At 35.1% G+C, this 22,476-nt stretch overlaps 1 protein-coding gene across 7 annotated transcripts in view; it reads right to left on the reverse strand.

Annotated features, from left to right (window-relative positions):
* Window positions 1–2,532: 2,532 nt before the first annotated feature.
* DDX60 (DExD/H-box helicase 60) overlaps window positions 2,533–22,476 on the reverse strand; it is a 109,203-nt gene continuing 89,259 nt past the window's right edge. For 5 of the 7 annotated variants that reach the window (XM_004758120.3, XM_004758119.3, XM_004758118.3 and 2 more), the window contains 5 exons: window positions 20,366–20,513; window positions 18,540–18,682; window positions 14,768–14,919; window positions 6,831–6,893; window positions 3,775–6,394 (listed from right to left, as the gene is read on the reverse strand). In XM_004758120.3, the coding sequence (XP_004758177.2) occupies window positions 6,238–6,394; window positions 6,831–6,893; window positions 14,768–14,919; window positions 18,540–18,682; window positions 20,366–20,513 (663 nt within the window). In that variant the 3' untranslated portion in view covers window positions 3,775–6,237. The other 2 variants (XM_004758121.3, XR_006606242.1) reach the window with 2 other exon arrangements.

Below are 22,476 nucleotides of genomic sequence, written 5' to 3' on the forward strand. Positions count from 1 at the left end.
CCCCAAAAGAAGTGAGCTTTACATTTAATAGCTGCATGATCTTGGAAAAGTTATCTGATTGCTCTGCATCTAATTTCTGCATCTATCCAATGCAAATAACAATTAGATCTATCTCAAGGCTTATTTTAAGGATTAAAGGAAATAATTTCTGTAAATTACTAAGCACATACCAACGATAAAATTATGACTACCTTTTATTGCACCCTTCCTTTAATGTAAATATCTACTTACCTCAGTCTTCCTACTTGATCAGTGGCTCCTGCCGTGCATGACATACAGTAAGCATGTAACCAAGATGTACTGAATTCAAGTATGAATATATAAAAGAACATATAGGAAGAAAGAAAGAAAAGTTGTATTCAGGAAGCTCAACTGGGCAGTGATATATACGTTTGTTCATTAGACAAGAACTTGAAATGTAAATTAATAAATGTATTCTAATAATTTAATAGCATAGACCTGTGCAGACATGATAAATAGAAATTTGAGAGACCCTATGAAGGCTAAATCAATAATACATTAGTATTTATTGCATCAAGAGTTGGAGAATTCACTCACAGATAACAACTTTTTTATAACAAAGTCATATAAAAGTTTTACAGAAAATATCATGCTTTCATTTCCTTCTATTATTATATCATACATGAATTATCTTGAAAACAGTGGGACAGCTCAGGCCTTTCAGTACTATGCTCTAGAAACACTAGTGGCAGTTTACTTATAAAACTCCTATTTTCCAGTGAAGGAAGAATTGTTACATAGTGCAGAGCCAATGTACCTTATGCACACGCACAGACATATACACATCATATACTCTCTCTCTCTCTCCTTGCAATGTACCAAGGAAATACTCCCACATATCTTCTTTTTTTCTTCAGCCATATATTCTTTATTTTATTTCATAACAAACCCTAAAAGTAGTGTGGCAATTTATTTCATGGGAAAATATTGGAAGCTGTGGAGGCTAAGGAGAAAAGAAGCCAGTGTTGATGACTCGTGCAACTTGTGGTTCAGAAGCTATAAGAAAAACCATAAAAATCTGAAATATTTATTATAGGAACCTAGCATTAAAAAAAGTACTAACTAAATATACCATTTGTTAAACTGAGTTTTATTTTAGTTTATTGTTAACTAACCTCATATCCAACCAGCATAAAATCTGCTAAGGTCAGGGTACGATCATACATTCTTTCAGAGGGGACTAAATACCTGTGTATAATTGTGTCAACCAGCAAATCATTGCAAATTAAGAGTCTGCCTTCTTTGGCTTCTAGGACATTGTTCAGCAGCAGTAGCTACACTAAAGGCTTGTTATCAAATCCAGGATCACAAGGATGTGTGGTACAAGCATTTTTGACCTATTTATTAAGTAGGAAGTTAGTTTTGGTTTCATATTGTCACATCCACATAATAAGAGCTAATTTGTCTTTACACTGATAAGATATCACTTCCCCTAATAAGTTCTGGAGCTAGTAAGGACCTTGACTCTCTGCAATATCATGAAGATGATAGAATGGGCCTTCATTCTAAGGGAAGATGTAAAACAGGATCAAAAGGGATATTGAGAAAAGCAAAAATTGGCTTTCAGAAAATTCTCAGGCCATGGAAGCATTGCCCGCCTACCATAAGATTTCCTGAACCACATACAAATTACTGCTGAAATCATAACATTAAGTTATAAAGAGGTGAAGCTTTCCCTTGATTCATTTGCTGATTCATGTAAAAAATAGAGACTCAAACTTTTTCCAACATGTCCTTTCAACATCTTCCTTTCTTTCAATAAAAATGTAAGACAGAGCAATCCCATTCCTCCTAGGTCTTCCTTTTTGGAGATAAAATTACTTAGACATAACACAAAAACAATAGGAACCTTTAGACTTGATAACATGATAATGAGTTCTCTGAGTTTTCTGATGGTCTCTTGTATATCCAAAGCAGTATGAAGAGGGACTAATCACCACTACACTTCACCCTCTCCAGATGTTGCTGGAACCATCTAGCCATTCCCTGACCCAGCATCAATGAGATTAAATAAGGCTGTGTGAGGTGGAAATAATCAGAAACCTGCCCTTACCCCCTCCCCTGGTGTCTGTGTATTGGGGTGGGAGGGTGCTGAACCTCTACCTTCAACTAATATTAGTAAGAAAGAATGAGTTGGTGCAAAGCCACACTAATCAATACTGTCCTACATACATTCCCTGTGACAGCTGAGCTTCCATCCTCACCCTAAAACAACAGCAGTGTGAATCATCCCTGTTTCCCTCTCCCCTGGTGTCAGCAAGGGTCAAAAAGAAGCTCTATATATATCCCAGAAGAGACATAAATATTAATAGCAGCTTTACTTGTAACAGCCAAAAGTTATAAACAACCCAATGTCCTTCCCTGTGTTGAATGGTTAAACAAACTGTGGTGCAACCATACTGTGGAATATTATTCAACAATAAAAAGGGACACACTACTGGTATATGTAAAAACCTGGATTAATCTTGATGGAATTATGCTATGTGAAAGGAAAAATCTCAGAAGGCTAGGTACTGTATAATTCCATTTATTTAGATCTTGAAATGACAATATTACAGAAATAGAGAACATCTAGAGGTTGGTGGAGGTTAAAGTTGGGGGCAGGGGTATAAAAGGGTTTACTCTGAAAAAACTAGATTCCCCTAACTAGACTCCCCTAACATGGTACATACAATAATGGCTCAGTTCCAGATAACAGAATATTCTTTTATCTCCAGACAAAATGAACCATGGGTGTTTTTCTAAGCCAATGTAATATTATGTATAAATAATGTCATATAAAAATCACCTTCAGTAGGACACCTAGATAGAAGGAGAGAGATTTCTCTGAGGATAAAATGTTCTGCTCAATTTTAGGGTCTAAAATAGATTCCAAAACTGTGATCTGAGGCTTAGACTAGGAAGGGAAAGCTATTAGACATAAACTATTTATTACATATAAAATGCATAAGTATGTGCAAATGGACAGAAAGATGTATAGACTTTACACAAAGAGACAAATGGAAAATTATTTATTTCCATTTATTCCTTTGTGTTTTCAATCATTTACATACAATTAAAATCAATGCAAATCACCAGCTATATGTTACCTTAGAGCATCATAGGATTTATGCCAAAACTCCCATTTATATTTTTTTAAAAAGTAATTCAAGTATACTAGAAGTTGTCATTTTTAAAAACCATTTATCAAAATCAGATAATCACATTTAAGTTAATATAGAAAACATATTTCAACTTCAGGATATGGATTATATTCTACCCTTGATAGACTTTTACAAATTATAACATCCAGGAGAAAAGTGCTGAGAATGTAATATTTGCTTAGGCTTCACAGAGTAAAAATTGTTCTTTAATCACATAAAAAATCTTTGCATTTTTTCAATCAGTCCACAAACCAGCTGAAACATAGGCATTATTATTCAATTATATACAGAAGCTAAGACTCCAAAGATATTAAAAAACTTGTCCAAGGGTACTCGTGAGAGAACATGGCAGGTTTGATCACAATTCAGACTCCCAAGTTGTTTGGCCTTTCCACTTCATCAGGTATATATTTCTGATTAGTATACAGATCACAAAATATGACTTAAAAATGTCAGTGGCAATATTTTAAGTGGTCTGGATAGTCTTTATTTTTAAACTCCTTCAAGTTTTTCAGAGAAGGTGTTACTCAATTGTTCAAATGCTAAGACCACGTTGTCATCTTCATTGTCACATAGTTCACGCAAGGAAACACTGTAAATGGAAATACACACACACACACACACACACACACATACACAGAGAGAACACATATATTAGTGAGAGTCAGTATTATAAGCAGTACTTTCCCCCAGGCGGGAAGAATTAAGTAAATCCTACTAGATGATGAAATGTTAGCAAAATATGAAGAATACTGATAAGAAATATTTTGATCTAAAAAACAAGTGTGTAAAAAAAACAAAATGAAGATAACAAAACAATCCCCATGCAGCTCTTCTTCATGTCAGTTACCAAGAGAATTTTAAAGGCCACCAAATTCCACGTAAACTTATCACTTCTCCTTTCAACAACAGCAAAACAAAGTCCCTTCCTTCTTGCCACGCATGTCGTTGGAGGCTATTTTGTATTTTTTGTTTTGTTTGTTTTTGTTTTTTTTTGACTATCATGTCCAGTATATACTGAACTCCATAAGCAAGTACCTCTATGAAGAGCAAAATATTACTTCCTTTTCCTAGATATGTGAGAAAGTTTTTTTAAAAAAACAGGGTGGAATAAACAGAAGAGTGACCTTTATTTGTGTTTTCTAATACTCAAAAATCTAGGACTATGTTAGCTTACACAGCAAAGAGAATTAAGTTTGCAGATGGAATTCAAGTTGCTCATCAGCTGACTTTGTGATAGAAAAATAATTCTGCATTATCTGGCTGGGCCCAATATAGTCTAAAAGATTTTTGTGAGAGGGAGACAGGAGAGAGTTCATCTCAGAGTAATGCAAATGTAAGTCACCACTATTGCTGGCCTTGAAGATGAAAGGAGACCATAAGCAAAATAATGCCAGCAGCATCTAGAAGCTAGAAAAGACAATAAAACAGATGGTCCTCAAGTCTCCAGAAAGAAATTAGCTTTGCCAACATCTTGATTTTAATGCAGTTAGACTTGTTTGGGACACCAGGCTTCCAGAACTATAAGATAATAAATTTGTGTTGGTTCAAACCACTGAGTTTGTGGTAATTTGTTACAGCAGCAACAAGAAATGTATAAGCAAGTGAAAAGAAAGGAGAGAGGAAATCCAAGAATAGGAACAGTGCAGATGGGCTGATAAAAGTACTGACCACAATCGGCATCTGATATTTTATCAGCCTTTTGTAATTCCTTATCTACCTTGGTTGCACTAGAGTTCCAGAATTTTTCCTAGTGTCTTCACTGACCTACCACAAAGAATGACCAGATCTGTATCTATAACACTGAATATACTCCTAATCATAGACTTATAATTATGACACTGACCATTTCCTCTTGAATTATACCCCACAGATATTATGGAACATGTAAAAATTCTAACTCATTATTTTTGGTTCTTAGTCCTCCTCAAACTTCATCCTCACTTCTATATTTCTTAGGTATCCTTAACTAAGGTAGAAACTTATTATCATCACCAACCACATGAACTTTATTGAAACTTTCTCTGAATTCTATCCTATAAGTATTTCTCTAACTACTCCTTTACATCACTACTTCTCTTTCCTTAATTCAGACTCACTCTCACTTGCATGGCTCTTATAGCCTTTGAGTCTCCGTCACATATATAAACAGATAAACCTTATACATCTCTCTCACATATATAAACCACAGATCCATATCATACCCATGCCTATACACTGTCTACACATTATTCATAATATTAAGCCCACTCCATAATATGAGACTTAAGACCCTTTCCAATACATATCCTAATTGCCTTTAAAGCTGCTTTAAGCAACTCCGTATCTTCCCCATTTCTATCACATCTCCCATATTCCCCATGCCACTTGAGTGAGATTGAAGCCTATCCCTGACATATCAGACCATTTTTCATTTCTGTACTTTGAAAACACTATTTCCTCTGTCCTATCCCTTAAGATCCTTTAAGACTTAGTGAAAAAATTACTTCATTTGAAAGTCCTTCTCTGAATCCAAGGTTGCCTCATTATCTGTCATCCTAGCACTTACTGCCTTTTTAGTAGCTACAAGTCAGTTTCTTCACACTACACTGTACGATTACATTTAAAGCAGGAAAAGATTTACTGATTCGCTACATATCAAATACCTAGAAGTATGTCTCAAACCAACAATATTCAATACTTTTCAGATGAATGAATGATATTTCTAGGATGAGATTTTGAGATGGTTACAAAGTCTCTGGTGTTTCCTGGGATACTCTTGAATAACCATGAACCATTCAAGAAATACACTGTCTGGATATACTCAAGAAAATATCTAGAGCAGCTTCCTTTGTTCTAGCATCCCCAAAGTCTCATTCTTTGTATAAAACATCCAAACAGGTCTAATTAATCTCAAATCAAAAAATTAAAAGCCAGTGACCTGATTAGCAAGAAATTCATAAAGAGATTCATGGCTAATTGCATGTATACATATATGTGAAGATATTTAATTTTTTAAAGTACGTGATATAAAAGGGAAAACCCATAAAATATTGAAGTGCACACAAACAGGAAGCTTTAAGAAGATGTTTATTTAACCAGGCAACACTAGATGGGCCTGAGGGTGGACCTTGTAATAAACCCTTAGGATGGGTATATCCATAGAAAGTTTAGAGTTGTTTGAATCCCCACTGTACTCTGCTAAAGATGGAAACAGGAAGCCAGCATGAGAGACCAGAGTCAGATAAAGCCTGGGAAAAAAAAAAACGCTATATAAAATAAAGCAAGAAAGTCCAGAATACGTAAGTTGATATAAACCAGGGAATCCATGGAGCCCTAAGGGATCTTCTGAAGTATCATGTATCTGACAAATGCTGGTTGTGAAAACTGAGAATACTAGGATCTAGGAATTCTTGAGGCTTTTGAATATTGTCCTGTTGTTATGCAGTGCTTGAGGCTGAGGTTCTGGTCTGAATAAAACCTTATGTCAAATGGGCTTTGGAATTAATTCTATTATAGAACCAATGCAACAGGGTGTTGAAAAGAAGCTCTGTAAAGTGTTTGGGGAATTGAAATGTGTGACACCTAAGAAGCTCAAGGGCATTTTTAAGTATAAGGTCAACATTTTTCAAATTACCATTAAATTTTTGGAAAATTTGAAATCAATATTTAAAATGCATAACATACCTGATAGATTTAATGGTGAGTGCAAAATCTTTCAACAACTGATAAGCAGCTCCTTCATTTATCCTAAACAAAATATGATTTTGAAATTTAATAGTATAAAAACATTAAAGAACTTATGTCATACTGAAATGCTGGATTTATCAATAATAAATTACTTTTGTCTGTCATGACATATTTACTAGAAACTTTTTGCCACACATATGATGATTCAATCAACAGGAATGATGATTCTGAATTCAAAAAATCATAAGTATTACAACCACACATAATCAATACACATAGAAGACTGACCATCTCAAAAGAAATCTAAAAGTTAAGTTCAGGAGAGCGAATGGGAGCTGGAGAATCAAAATGGAAGAATCAAATGAATTTTTTACTAATGTCACAACTTAATTCACAATAATGAGTTATATTTTTAAAAATGATCAGAAATGCCTAGGAAGACCCTAGGCTTGCTTCATCCCATGAACACAACTATATAACTAACAAAGTATCCTAAATACCCCAGAAATCAAACAGACAGAACAAAGTCCACAACTGAAGGTAGATTAAAAAAAAACTACATTGAAGAAAGTAGGAACTGCAGAGATGTGGTCTGGGAGGGAACTGCCCATTGCAGTGGGATGGGAGCCTTAGAGGTGGAGCAGGGTAAAGACAGACTAGCACACAGTGGAGCATAAAGGGAAGATGATTCACCATAGCAACTGGCTTGGAAAATGAGAGGGGCTGAATATCATGAGTTCTTGCAACCAATGAGGCTTAAAGGCTAGAATTTTAAAGGTCAGTGGGCTTGGCTTGGATATACCCCAGGGGTATCAGACTGCTTTTGGAGAAAAGGCAGGGCAAACAACCCACGAATGTATAGTGTAGAAATAGCAATTGAAGGGTGCCTGTGGCATACAGTGCTCTGGGAGGTTATTTGTTCTTCTTGGAAAATGTCCCAGAGAGGTAGTGTTCACAAAAGACCTCTCTGTGAACAAAGACACTGACCAGCACCACTTCCCTCCCCCACCACAACTAGCACAGGGCTAGTTGTAGGAACGGTCAGCACCTAACTTGTTTATGCCAAGCTTGGTACCTGCCATGCTCTGGTGTATCCACCCTTCCAAGTTATGCTTGCCTCAGTCCCAGCACTGTGGACCCCCTGAGGAGAGACCAGCTCAAACACCTCCCAGACTGCAACTCCCAACAATGAGTTCTATATAAGACCATTACCTTCAAAAACAGCAGAGGTACCTGACTTTCCTAGCACATGGTAGCTGGCACAGAGACAGACAAAATGAGAAGACAGAGGAATTTGTCCCAAATTAAAGAACAGGATAAGGCCATGGCCAGGGATCTCAGTGAAACAGAATTTAAAGTAATGATTATAAAGATACTCACTGGACTTAAGAATGGAAGACATGAGTGAGAACCTTAACACAGAGATAAGGAATAATATACCAGGAATAAAGGGCTCAGTAAATGAAATGACGAACACACTTAATGGAATGAACAGCAGGATGGAAAATCAGTGGAACAAATTAATGACCTAGAACTCATGGTAATAGAAAGTAACCAAGCTGAACAAAAGAAATAAAGGAATTATGCAAAATAAGAAAAGACTTAGGGAACGCAGTGACTCTATAAAATGTAGTAACATTTACATTATAGGGGCACCTGGGTGGGTCAGTCAGTTAAGTGTCTGTCTTCAGCTCAGATCACAATCTCAGGGTCCTGGGATTAAGCCCCACATCAGGCTCCCTGATCAGTGGGGAGGCTGCTTCTTCCTCTCTCCATCCCCTCTACATGTGCACATTCTCTCTCTCACTGTCTCAAATAAGTAAATAAAATCTTTACTTAAAAATTCACATTATAAAAGTCCTGGAGGAAGAAGAGTAAGAAAAGGGGACAGAAAATTTATTTGAAGAATAATAGATGAAAACTTTCCTAACAGGGAAAGGAAAAAAATATCCATATCCAAGGGGCACAGAAAACTCCCAATAAAATCAACAAAAGCAGATCCACACCAAGACATATTTAAATGGCAAAATATAGTGATAAAGAAAAAAAATTAAGATCAGCAAGACAAAATAAGGCAGTTACCTACAAGAGAAACTCCATAAGGCTATTAGAGGCTTTTTTAGCAGAAATTTTCCAAGCAAAAGAAAAAAGGATTCAGAAAGATCAAAACCACACCATACATCCGTTCTGACATATTTAAAGTGCTGAATGGGAAAAATATACAGCCAAGAATGCTCTGTCCAGCAATTCTATCATTCAGAATAGAAGAGATAAAGAGTTTCCCAGGCCAAAAAAAAAAAAAAAAATTTTTTTTTAGAGCAGTTCATGACCAACACACTAGCCCTCCAAGAAATATTAAAGGAGACTCTTTGAGTGGAAATGAGAGACCAAAAGTGACAGTATGAAGGTAGGAAACACAAAAACAGTAAAAATGAATTCTTTTTGTAAAAGACCACCCAAGGTACTCACAAAATAGAAGTATGTAAAAGAAGGTATCTTATATCTAAAACATGGGGAGGAGAGGAGTAAGGAATGGTTCAAACCTAAATGACCACCAGCTTAATATAGACCAACAGTTAAAAATGCAGAGGATGTAACCTAATGGTAACCAAAAATCAAAAACAAAAAATAAACATGCAAATATAAAGAAAAGAAATCCAAATATATCACTAAAGAAAACCAGCAAACCATGAAAGAGAGAAAGACAAGAAAGGATCAGAGAAAATCTTTAGGAACAACCACAAAACAAGTAATGAAACAGCAATAAATGTATATATCCACCAATAATTACATTGTATGAAAATGGACAAAACACTTGAATCAAAAGATACAGGGTGGCAGAATGGATTAAAAAAAAAAAAAAAGACATCTATATGCTGCCTATAAGAGCATTGTAGCCCTGAAGACACTCACAGATTGAAAGTGAGGGGATGAATAAATATTTATCATGCATATGGCTGTCAAAAGAAAGCCAGACTAGCAATACTTATATTGGACAAATTAGATTTTAAAGCAGATGGTAACAAAAGACAAAGAAAGGCACTATATAATCATAAAGGGGAGAATCCAACAAGAAGATATAACAATTGTAAATATTTAGGCACCCAACATGAGAGCACCTAAATATGTAAAACAGTTAATAACAAGTATAAAGGAACTAATGGATAATAACACAAAGATAGTGGGGGACTTTAACATCACACTTACATCAATGGCCAGATCATCTAAACAGAAAATCAACAAGGAAACAGTGACTTTGAATGACACACTGAACCAGACGAATTTAACAGATATATTCAGAACATTCCACCTTAAAACAGTAGAATACACATTATTTTCAAGTACACATGGAACAGTCTCCAGAATAGATGACATATTAGGCCACGAAACAAGCCTCAAGGATTCAGAAAGATCAAAACCACACCATACATCCTTTCTGACCACAACCTCGAGAAACTAGAAATCAGGGGCACCTGGGTGAGTCAGTGGGTTAAGCCTCTGCCTTCAGCTCAGGTCATGATCTCAGCATCCTGGTATCGAGCCCCACATGGGACTCTCTGTTCAGCAGAGATCCTGCTTCCCACTCTCTCTCTGCCTGCCTCTCTGCCTACTTGTGATACTCTCACTACTTGTGATACTCTCTCTCTGTCAGATAAATAAATACATAATCTTAAAAAAAAAAAAGAAAACTAGAAGTCAGTCACAAGAAAAAATCTGGAAGAACCACAAATACATGAAGGTTAAATAACATGCTACAACACAATGAATTGAATGGGTAAACGAGGAGCTCAAAGAATAAATTAAAAAGATATATGGGGGCACCTGGGTGGCTCAGTGGGTTAAGCCTCTGCCTTCAGCTCAGGTAAATATCTCAGGGTCCTGGGATCTAGTCCCGCATCGGGCTCTCTGCTCAGCAGGGAGCCAACTTCCTCCTCTCTCTCTGCCTACTTGTGATCTCTCTCTCTGCCAAATAAATAAATAAATAAAATCTTTAAATATATATATATGGAAACAAATAAAAATGAAAACACAATGGTCCAAAATCTTTGGGATGCAGCAAAAGTAGTTCTAAGAGGAATATTTATAGCAATACAATCCCACCTCAATAAGTAAAAAAAAACTCTCAAAAAAAAAAAATCTAATCTTACACCCAAAAGAGTTAAAAATAACAAACAAAACCTAAAACCAGCAGAAGGAAAGAAATAAATGAAGATTAGAGCAGAAATAAGTGATGTAAGAACTAAACAAACAAACAATAGAACAGATCAATGTAACCAGAAGGTGGCTTTTTGAAAAAAATCAATAAAACTGATAAACCTCTAATCATAAATTAGAATGGAGAAGTAACTACCAACACCAACAGAAATACAAACAATTCTAAGAGAATATTGTAAAAAACTATATGTCAACAAATTAGACAACCTGGAAAAAATAACTAAATTCCTAGAAACATAAAACCTACCAAAACTGAAACAGGAAGAAATAGAAAATTTGAACTGACTGAATACCAGTAAAGAAATTAAATTAGTAATCAAAAAACTCCCCCAAAACAAAATTCTAAGACCGGATGGCTTCACAGGCAAATTGTCCCAAACACTTACCAAAGAGTTAATTACTACTCTTCTCAAACTATTCCAAAACATAGAAGAGGAAGGAAAATTTCCAAATTCATTCTGTGAGGCCAGCATTGCCCTGATACCAAAACCAGATAAAGACACTACAAAAAAGAGACCTACAGGCCAATATCTCTGATGAATGTAAATGCAAATATCTTCAACAAAATACTGGCAAACTAACTCCAACAATACATTTAAAAACTCATTTATCTTGATCAACTGGGATTTATTCCTGAGTTGCGTGGTTGTTCAATATTCACAAAGTAATCAATGTGATATATCACAAAATACAAGAAAAGCTAAGAACCATATGATCATTTCAATAGATGCCAAAAAAAGCATTTGATAAAATACAACATGCATTCATGATAAAAAAAAAAAAAACCCTCAACAAAACAGGCTTAGAGGGAACATACTTCAATATAATAAAGGCCATACATGAAAAACCCACAACTAATATCATCCTCATTGGGAACAAACTGAGAGTTTTTCCCTAAGGTCATAGCCACAGTAATCAGACAACAAAAACAAATAAAAGACATCTAATTGTGTAAAGAAGTAAATTTCACTATTTGCAGATGACATGATGCTATGTATAGAAAACCAGAAAGACCACTAAAAATCTGCTAGAACTGAAATATGAATTCAGTACAGTCACAGGATACAAAATCATTGTACAGAAATCTGTTGCATTTCTATACATCAATAATGAAGCAGCAGAAAGAGAAATTAAGGAATCAATCCCATTTACAATTGCATCAAAAACAAAAGATACCTGGGAATAAACCTAACCAAAAAGGTGAAAGATCTGTACCCTGAAAACTATAAAATGCTGATGAAAGAAATGAAAGACGACACTAAGAAATGGAAAGACATTCCATACTCATGGAATGGTAGAACAAATATTGTTAAAATGTTTATACTACACAGAGCAATTATAGATTGAATGAAATCCCTATCAAAATACAACCAGCATTTTTCACGGAGCTATAAAAATCCTAAAATTTGTATGAACCACAAGAGATCCTGAATAGCCAAAGCAACTAGAAGAAGAAGAAGAAGAAGAAGAAAGTAATTCCAAATTAAAAATGGATTAAAGGGACGCCTGGGTGGCTCAGTTGGTTAAGCAGCTGCCTTCAGCTCAGGTCATGATCCCAGCGTCCTGGGATCGAGTCCCACATCGGACTCCTTGCTCGGCAGGGAGCCTGCTTCTCCCTCTGCCTCTGCCTGCCATTCTGTCTGCCTGTGCTCGCTCTGTCTCCCTCTCTCTCTGATAAATAAATAAAATCTTTAAAAGAAAATGGATTAAAGACCTAAATGTGAAACCTGAAACCATAAAAATGCTAGAAGAGAACACAAGCAATAACTTCTTTGACATTTAATATAGTAACTTCTTTCTAGATAGATCCCCTGAGGTAAGGAAAACAAAAGCAAACAAACTATTTGGACTATGAAATAAGTAGCTTCAGGGGCACCTGGCTGGCTCAGTTGGTAGAATACGGGACTCTTAATCTCAGGGTTGTGAGTTCAAGCCTCGTGTTGGGTGTGGACCCTACTAAAAAAAAAAAAAAAGTAACTTCTGCAGTGAAGGAAATAACCAACAAAACTAAAAGACAACCTAGGGAATAGAAGAAGATATTTCCAAATAAGATATCTGATAAAGGACTCTATGCACAATATATAAAGAATTTATAAAACTCAACACCCAAAAAGCAGATAGTCCATTTAAAAAATGGCAGAAAACCTGAATGGACATTTCTCCAAGAAGGATATACAGATAGCCCACAGACACATGAGGAGACAATCATCATTACTTTCCATCAGGGAAATGCAAATCAAAACTACAATGAGATATCACCTCATCCTTGTCAGAATGACTAAAAAAAAAAAAAAAAAAAAAAAAAAAAAACACAAGAACACCAGTAGGTGTTCATAAGGACATGGATAAAGGATGACCTTCCTGCACTGTTAGTAGAGTGAAGACTGGTTCAGCCACTATGAAAAACTGTATGGAGTTTCCTCAAAAAGTTACAATTAGAACTACCCTACTATCTAGCAATCACACTACTGAGTATTTATCCAAAGAATAAAAAAAACATTAATTCAAAGGGCTATATGCACCCTTTGTTATAGAAGGATTATTTATAACAGCCAAGATATGGAAGCAGTCCATTATCAAGTGTCCATCAACTGACAAATGGAAATTATATATATATATATATTTCAGCCATAAAAAAGAATGAAATCTTGCTATTTGCAATAACAAGGATGAAGCAGGAGAGTATAATGCTAAGTGAAATAAGTCGGCCAAAGAAAGATAAATACTGAAGGATTTCACTCACTGTGTAATTTAAAAATAAAACAAACAAGCAAAGAGAAAGAGAGAGAGGCAAACCAAGAAATGGACTCTTTTTTTTTTTCCAGCATAACAGTATTCATTATCTTTGCACCACACCCAGTGCTCCATGCAATCCGTGCCCTCTATAATACCCACCACCTGGTACCCTGACCTCCGACCCCCCGCCCCTTCAAAACCCTCAGATTGTTTTTCCGAGTCCATAGTCTCTCATGGACTCTTAACTATAGAGAACAATCACATGTTTACCAGAGGGGATGGGGGAGGGGGATGGGTAAAATATATGATGGGGATTAAGGAGTGCACTTGTCATAATGAACACAAGGTGATTAAAATAAAAAACTTTAAAAAGGAATAAAATACATCTGCATCAGTGAGCTATGAAATTTTTAAAAAATCAATATTTATCTAGTGTCCCAAGTTTTAAATCCTTTAATTCAATAAAAACTGCTCAAAATTTTATGCAAATTTTCTACTGAATTACTTATTAGTGTGACAGAATGCCCCTATCACATCTATGTGCTCAGTGCCTGGACCAATTTCTCTACTTTCAGGCAAATCCAAGAGGATATACCCTTCCTTACTGTTTTTGAAAATGATTTGTCCTTTGGCAAGGACAAAGAGCTAAAACAATTGTCCTATGCTCAATCTTCAGAAGTGTGAGTTATATACCTTTTTATATACTTCTTGCAGCTAATGGTGAGTTTTTTAAATAGCTTATAATCAATAAATAGGATAGTAATAAATAAAAACACATCTGTGAGAGTATGAAAATATATCTGCAGGGTACATCTTTAGGTCAAGTGAGTCACCCTAAGTTCTAAGATTTTGCTGGTAAACCACAGGTAGAGGTAGAAATGAAAGAGAAAGATGGAGACACAGACATGAGTACAGACATGGACACAGAAAGATAGAAGTTGAAAGATTGGGGGGGTGGATAGGGGAAGACAGATAAAACATACCTGTTGTCCTGGACTAGTCCTATCAAGGAACCATGTTTATAGAAATCAAGTGCGTAAGCATTAAGTGGCATTCTTCTTCCTTGGTTATCAAGTATCTGTGACCACAACACAGGAGCCTGATTGTGATTGATACCAATTGTGCGTAGAATGACCTAAAGAAACACAAATCTTTTTGTTATTTATGTGTAAAGAAAGTTTATGCTTTCTTATATTGTGCTTTATAGTTCCTTTCTTTATTCAACTTTTTTGAAGCACACTGTTCATGATGAAGTAAGAGGGTGTCTTTCATACACACTGGGTTGGTGCTATCCTAAGCAAGTCTAGAAAATGACTTGGTACCACCTACGAACATTATTGCCTCACAGCGTACTCGGCAATTTCAACTGTCCAGCCATGAGAATAATAACAAGAGTCACTTGGAAAGAAAAGCTAATTTTAATTTTTTCATTATCCTAATTGGTATAAGAGATATCTTATAAACAGAGTATCAGAGATCTGGTGCCTTCTGTGTTTCAAGAGAAGAATTCAACTCTAACAACTGCAAGAACCCAATCACCAGAATAAAAAGGAAGGGGAGAGAGAGATACAAGGAAAGAGAAAAAAAGTAAGAATAGCAAGTTAACAAGTCAATAGCCTTTCATGTCTGGTCATTTTATGAAAACTATACAGGGTCAATAGGAACTACTCTAATACACTAATCAGTACAACTACTTTCTCAAATGATTTGGTGGTAGCATGAAAAGTTCTTTTATCACTATAAGTTCTTGTTCTTATTCCATTATGATCCAGAAACCTCTTTGACCTAAAAAATCCAGAATATTTACATTCCAGGGAAACTATTGCACATGGGCACTAGATTTTTGTAGCAGCCCTTTTTGTAACAGTAAAGAATAAAAACAAACACAAACAGTTTTTAAGAGGAAACTAGATCAATGGCTTGTTTTATATCCACACTCTGAAATATTATGAAGCAGTGAAAATAAAATAGAGCTTCAACTGACAACATGAATGAATCTTGTACAAAGAGCAAAACAAAACAAAAGCAAAAAACAACATCCAGGAGACTAGAGTAAGTATTCTTTTACTTTCTATAAAAATCAAAAACAGCAAATAGAAAAAGGAACTTTGGAATATGCTGTTTTTTAAAGGAGAATTAAAAACACAAAATTCAGGATAATTTGTATTCTAGAGAAAGAGGAAAGACAAGGGAGTAAAATAGAGGAGGAGTACATGGGTCCTGAGTCCATGGGTTTTCATTTTAGTTTAATGCTTTACAGCTTATCTATATGTAATTTAAAGATTGTATGAATACCTATGTAGCATTACATTAAAATGTAACAAATAATAAAAGCAAAATAAGATTTGAGAGATTATAACTTACATTAGTAAAGTAAAATTGCATAAAGTGAGTTGGGTAAGGCAAAGGACATGTCGCCATCAAGGCGTACTCATCTGCGCAGGATGCTTCAAAATAAATGATATAGAACCTGCTTCTTCTAACACACCAGCAGGAACAGTGAAAAGTCTGTATTAGTTCCTGCTTTGTACCTTAAAGATCTCTTCTAATTGATGGTGACTATGTGGCAATAAGACGAAGACACTATATCATATTATAACTGTATTAGTGTTCCTCAAAAACCCCATGGAAAAATGTGCACATGGAAGGGAAGCAAAAGTTAATGTGACCTACTATCCATAAGTTGAATTAATTGTAAAATAGAAAAAAAAAAGGGAAATTATAATACTTAATAATTAATGTCTTATTTTCAATGTGATTAGCTACAAACTTCTTACATAAGAAATTATAATTATAGAAATAAAATACAGAGAAAAAGCTTCATAAAAATTTTTTTTAAAGATTTTATTTATTTGACAGACAGAGATCACAAGTAGGCAGAGAGGCAGGTAGAGAGAGAGGAGGAAGCAGGTTCCCCACTGAGCAGAGAGCCCGATGCAGGGCTCGATCCTGGGACCCTGGGATCATGACCTGAGCCTAAGGCAGAGGCTTTAACCCACCAAGCCACCCAGGCACCCCAAGCTTCATAAAATTATTGATCTTATAAGCTAATTTCAGTCCTCTGTTATTTCTATCTCAGAATTCCACATTCTCCCACATTCTGTTAAGATACAACTCCCATGAGTGTAAAGACCTGGAGCAGTGGTCTCTAAGTAATTTTTAAACCATGTACATTATCAATTTTTTTAAAAAAGTCCTTTCTCATCTCTTTTTTCATGAATGATTTTTTTCTCATCTTATAAAACAAAAAGCTTCCTCAAAGTTCTTGGGGTTTAAAAATGTACAGAGTAGCAACAAAGAGCCATATTGCTTTCCTATTAAGAAAATGGGTGACTTAAGGACTAAGCAAAAAAATAACTTTTTTTCTTTTAAATTAGGTTGTTTCCAATTACTTGAATTCAGCAAAATTACAGTGGATCTAATTAAGTTGTTAATTAAGAGATCATTAAAAATATGTTTGTGATAATAGACTGGTAGGTGATTTGGGACAAACAGCTCAGAAAGAATTAGAAGAATTGTGTATCACTGTTATAAAAGTTGTTCCATTCTGAGCTACTTTTCTATTTGAATAAGGCTTCTCAACATTCAAATTAAAATTTGAAGCTGGAACTGTTTCATTCTAAAAATAAGTAAATATTCATTCTTAGTTATTGTACTAATTTAAAAAGAAATAGTTTCATCCATCCCATTAATACATTTCTAATATAACATTAATTTTATTTTTGGTAATTACTTCTCAAAATTTGTATTATATTTAAGTTTCTGCAATTAACAGGAAATAACCTGTTGTATACTACTGAAATTGCATTCTTGTTTAAATTGAAATTGCATACTATTTAAGCTAAGAAATGTGATAGACAGGGTAGCTTAATGTTTAAAAATATATTACATTAAGGTAAAATTAGGTTGCAGAATGTATAATCTAAATATAAGAGAAAAGAACTTTAGCAAATTTTAAATCATTAGAAACTTTATTCTTGACTGTTTTTAACTTCATAATTATGAGTATTCAAGTGCCTCAGCATTCAGATTACATTTTATACATTAAAAATGATATGGTAACTTTATTTTAACATATCAAAGTTTATCTGAAGCTGGAAATTATATCATCAGAAATTAGTAGAACTTGTGACAAAAATGTAGGTGTCCATTTAAAATTCACAAAGGTCTATTTAGTTTTTCAAAATTCTTTTAAGTGATACTGGGCTATTTTACATAAGAGGACTATCTGATTTGGGGCTAGAATAGAGTTCAAACCCTAGTGTCAAACCATAACATCAAATATAACAAAACTTATTTTCTTTCTCAAACTTTGTGTTAAAATAAAAATTAAATTTCTGTAAGTTTATTCCAACATTCAGTGAATTATCCAACATATTCCCAATGTGTCTAGTTCTTTGTACACCATTTTGGACATCAGTGATCCAGAATACATATGGGATTTATAACATTTATAGCAAAACCAGGAAGGCCTCAAGATAGTTATATGTGCTCTTTTCACAACAAACTTGCGTCAAACCACAAAGACAGAAGAAAAGTGGTGATACTTGGGAATGCTGTATAATGGAGGAGGGTCCCTCATGTCAACACTGAAAAACTGAAATCATATTGGCCTCAAGAGTACCATTTTCTGGATATTTCTGTTCATACACCTGGATTTTTTTTTTTCAATTTGGGAAATTTGAACTCTTTCTAAACAGCATAGAAGCATGCATTCAATTCTTCTTTAAAGTATAAACCCCATTTTCCACTTACATGGTTTGGAGTATTTGGTTGAAGCAAATCACCATCAGAGTTCCCAGAGAGACAAACAAATGGAGAAATAGCTACTCTTCCTTCTTTGCAGTTCATCAAGTGAGACACAAGTTCAGAGTCCTCACATTCTTTTCCTGTGAAATCTGGCCACAATAAGTTGGAATAGTTTAGCTTTTAAAAAAAATCAGCCAAATTGTTACACTTTATGCACATTCTCTAGACCATGCTACAATGGAGTAATTCAACTTTCCAGGACCTATGACAGACTGGATGAGTATATCACATAGCATGAGTAGCATGGGGCACCTGGGTGGCTCAGTCGACGTTAAGCCTCTGCCTTTGGCTCAGGTCATGATCCCGGGGACCTGGGATCAAGTCCCACATTGAACTCCTGGCCTAGTGGGGAGCCTGCTTCTCCCTCTGCCTTCAGCTGCCCCTGCTTGTGCTCTCTCTCTGAAAAATAAATAAAATACTTTTTTTTAAGAGAGTTGCACATCTTGGCACAGCATAATTCAGTAAATGTTAGCTGTTAATGTTATCAATATTATGAAATTTGGTATTATGTTTTAGTTCCTTGATCAACAGGTAATAAAAGACTACCTTTAAATTGCATTCTCTTTTAACACAGAATTATTGTTATTACCTTGAAGCTTTTTCCCACCGAACTTAGATCTGGCCTCACAATCATTCCAGCGAGGGTATCCCAAGAGGCCACTGTCAATGGGTTTGGAAATGGCATATGAGAAGAAATATTTTTTCCATTCCCATTCTTTTTTTAAAAGATTTTATTTATGTATTCGAGAGAGAGAGAGAGAGCACATGCACACAAGCAGGAGGAGGGGCAGAGGGAGAAGCAGGCTCCACACTAAGCAGGGAGCCCAACATGGGACTCCATCCTTGAACTCCGGGATCATAACCTGAGTGAAAGGCAGATGCTTAACCAACTGAGCCACCCAGGCATCCCCTCTAATCCTGCTCTCAAAAAGCACCAGATTGTGCATCCAAAGGTGACTCTAATTTGTAATGAAGGCACTCCTATTTTGCTTCCTTTGAGATGCTCACAATGATCCACTGTTACTGTTTACTTTTGTTCATGCTGCTTCTCACTTTAATAGGCCCAGGAAGTAATAGGCTCTGCTTTCTTTTTCCAATTGAAGATGTTAGGGTATAATAAAATTAGGAAATTTCTACCCATGACTCAACCCTTTCCTTTTATCCAAGTCAGCTTTTCCTGTTCATTTTCCCCTCAATTTATATCCAATGGCTTATGAAAAATAAGAGCAAAGATTAATGTGTTTACTATGTGCTAGATATTGTTTTAAGATATTCATATATATTAACTGAATTATTTAAATCTCACCCAAACTAGGTTTGTAATGCCATTCTCTTTTTTATATAACTTTTGAGAAAATTGAGGCATGAATATGGATTATTGAAATAATATGGAATCTTGCCCAAGGTCTCCCTTCTAAGAATAGCAGAACCAGAGTTTGGGTCCAGGTAATCTTCCAAGTCTATACATATTTCTTCAAGAAAATGAGTGATAGAATGGTCTCTCATATTCTCTTCATTTCATAAATGTCCTTACTGCACTTTCCAGGCTTGCCCCGAAAGCAATCTTTAATCAAGATGGTTTATAAATGACTCTTTATTTTTATTCTCCATTGCCCTTTTGGCTTCTAAAAATCAAGAGTTTCCTTCTTTGGAAAGCAGATTTTTTTAAGACATACTGATCCTTCCCAGGCTCTTCTCTTCCTCTGGAAAAAATTCTTTTTTTTTTTTTTTCCCCTTTAAATTGTTCCACAGTGGAGCTAAGATATACTTACCTATTTTTGACAATGGGAGTTGATATTCCTGTTTCATATCAGCCAATTTGGAAACATTTAGTAGGAAGGAGGCAAAGGCTTTTGTAATGTCCATGTTATACTCATGTAAAGCATCGTTAAAATCCTCAGGGAGATCATCAAGGAAAACCTAAATCATCAGGGATATCATTAAGAACAATGGAAAGCCAAATAGATTTTTAGAAAGATCTATATGCCTTCCTTGAATACTAAAACTTTGGAAGAGTGGCAAAGAACACTGCAATATAATTCTGTAGTCACCTTATTTATTCAATTATTCATTCAAATTATTTAGTCAATTATTTATTCAATAATATAATTGTTACATTCTTTCATCTGTGAAATTGAAGTAAAATTCATTTTTTGTTTCTATGTGTATTTATAAAAACTAGTACACTCACTTAAAATTTTGCTTTCACACTACTTAATCAACACCATCTTTTTCTTTTTTTTTTAATTTTTTATTTAAATTCCAGTGTGGTTAACATCCAGTTTAATATTAATTCCAAGTGTACAGTATAGTGATTCAACACTTCCGTACAACACTGACCACATTTCCTTAACAGATCCCAGACACAGGACTTTTTATATCTTCCTTGGTTAGTTTTGGAAGGTTGCATTTTCTAGGAATATGCCCATTTTGTCCAAATAACAAAATGTAATGGCATAAATTATTCATAATACCCTCTTTTAGTCTTCTCAATGTCCAAAGTAAGAGCTGTAGTAATATCCCATTTTCTGTCCCGATATTTGTAAAATTTACCTTTAATTAGATTTTCTATTTGTTTTATTTTCTGAGCGTAAGCTGAAAAATTAAATCATTGATTTTTTTCAGCCTTTAATCTTTTCTAAGATATAATTATAAGCCTATAAATTTTGCTCTAAGCCTATAAATTTTGTATGAGTTACATCTTGTATTTGTATATTTATTATTGTTTAATTAAAATATTTAATGATTTCATTTTATTCTCATCCTATTTATATTTTGTCCAATGTATTTTCTTAATTTTTTACTTTATTTTTTCAGTGTTCCAAGATTCATTGCTTATGCACCACACCCAGTGCTCCATGCAATACGTGCCTTCCATAATACCCACCACCAAGCTTACTCAACCTCCCACCCCACTCCCCTCCAAAATCCTCAGTTTGTTTCTCAGAGTCCACAGTCTCTCATGGTTTGTCTCCCCCTCCAATTTCCCCCAACTCACTTCTCCTCTCCATCTCCCCATGTTCTCCATGTTATTCCTTATGCTCCACAAATAAGCGAAACCATATGATAATTGACTCTCTCTGCTTGACTTATTTCACTCAGCATAATCTCTTCCAGTCCCATTCATGTTGATACAAAAGTTGGGTATTCATCCTTTCTGATGGAGGCATAATATTCCATTGTATATATGGACTATATCTTCTTTATCCATTCATCTGTTGAAGGGCATCTTGGCTCTTTCCACAGTTTGGCAACTGTGGCCACTGCTGCTATGAACACTGGGGTACATCTGGCCCTTCTTTTCACTGCATTTGTATCTTTGGGTAGGGTCATAGGGTCATAGGGTAGCTGTATTTTTAATTTTTTGAGGAATCTCTGCACTATTTTCCAAAGTGGCAGTACCAACTTACATTCCCACCAACAGTGTAAGAGGGTTCCCTTTCTTCACATCCTCTCCAACACTTGTTTCTTGTCTTGCTAATTTTGGCCATTCTAACTCTAACTGGTATAAGGTGGTGTCTCAATGTGGTTTTATTTGAATCTCCCTGATGGCTAATGATAATAAACATTTTCTCATTTGTCTGTTAAATATTTATATGTCTTCTTTGGAGAAATGTCTGTTCATGCCTTCTGCCCATTTCTGATGTGATTATCTGTTTTTTGAGCATTCAGTTGAGGAATTCTTTATAGATCTTGGATATCAGCCCTTTGTCTGTAGTGTCATTTGTGAATATCTTCTCCCATTCTGTGAGTTGCCACTTTGCTTTGTTGACTATTTCCTTTGCTGTACAGAAGCTTTTCAGATACTTAATTGTGAAATTCACGAATCATAATTTCAGACAGAAGGTCTTAAGGGCAGCTAGGGGGAAGATATGCCTTATGT

The sequence above is a fragment of the Mustela putorius genome, unplaced genomic scaffold (assembly GCF_011764305.1).
Source record: "Mustela putorius furo isolate JIRA1106 unplaced genomic scaffold, ASM1176430v1.1 tig00000242_pilon_pilon_pilon, whole genome shotgun sequence".
Lineage (NCBI taxonomy): Eukaryota > Metazoa > Chordata > Mammalia > Carnivora > Mustelidae > Mustela > Mustela putorius.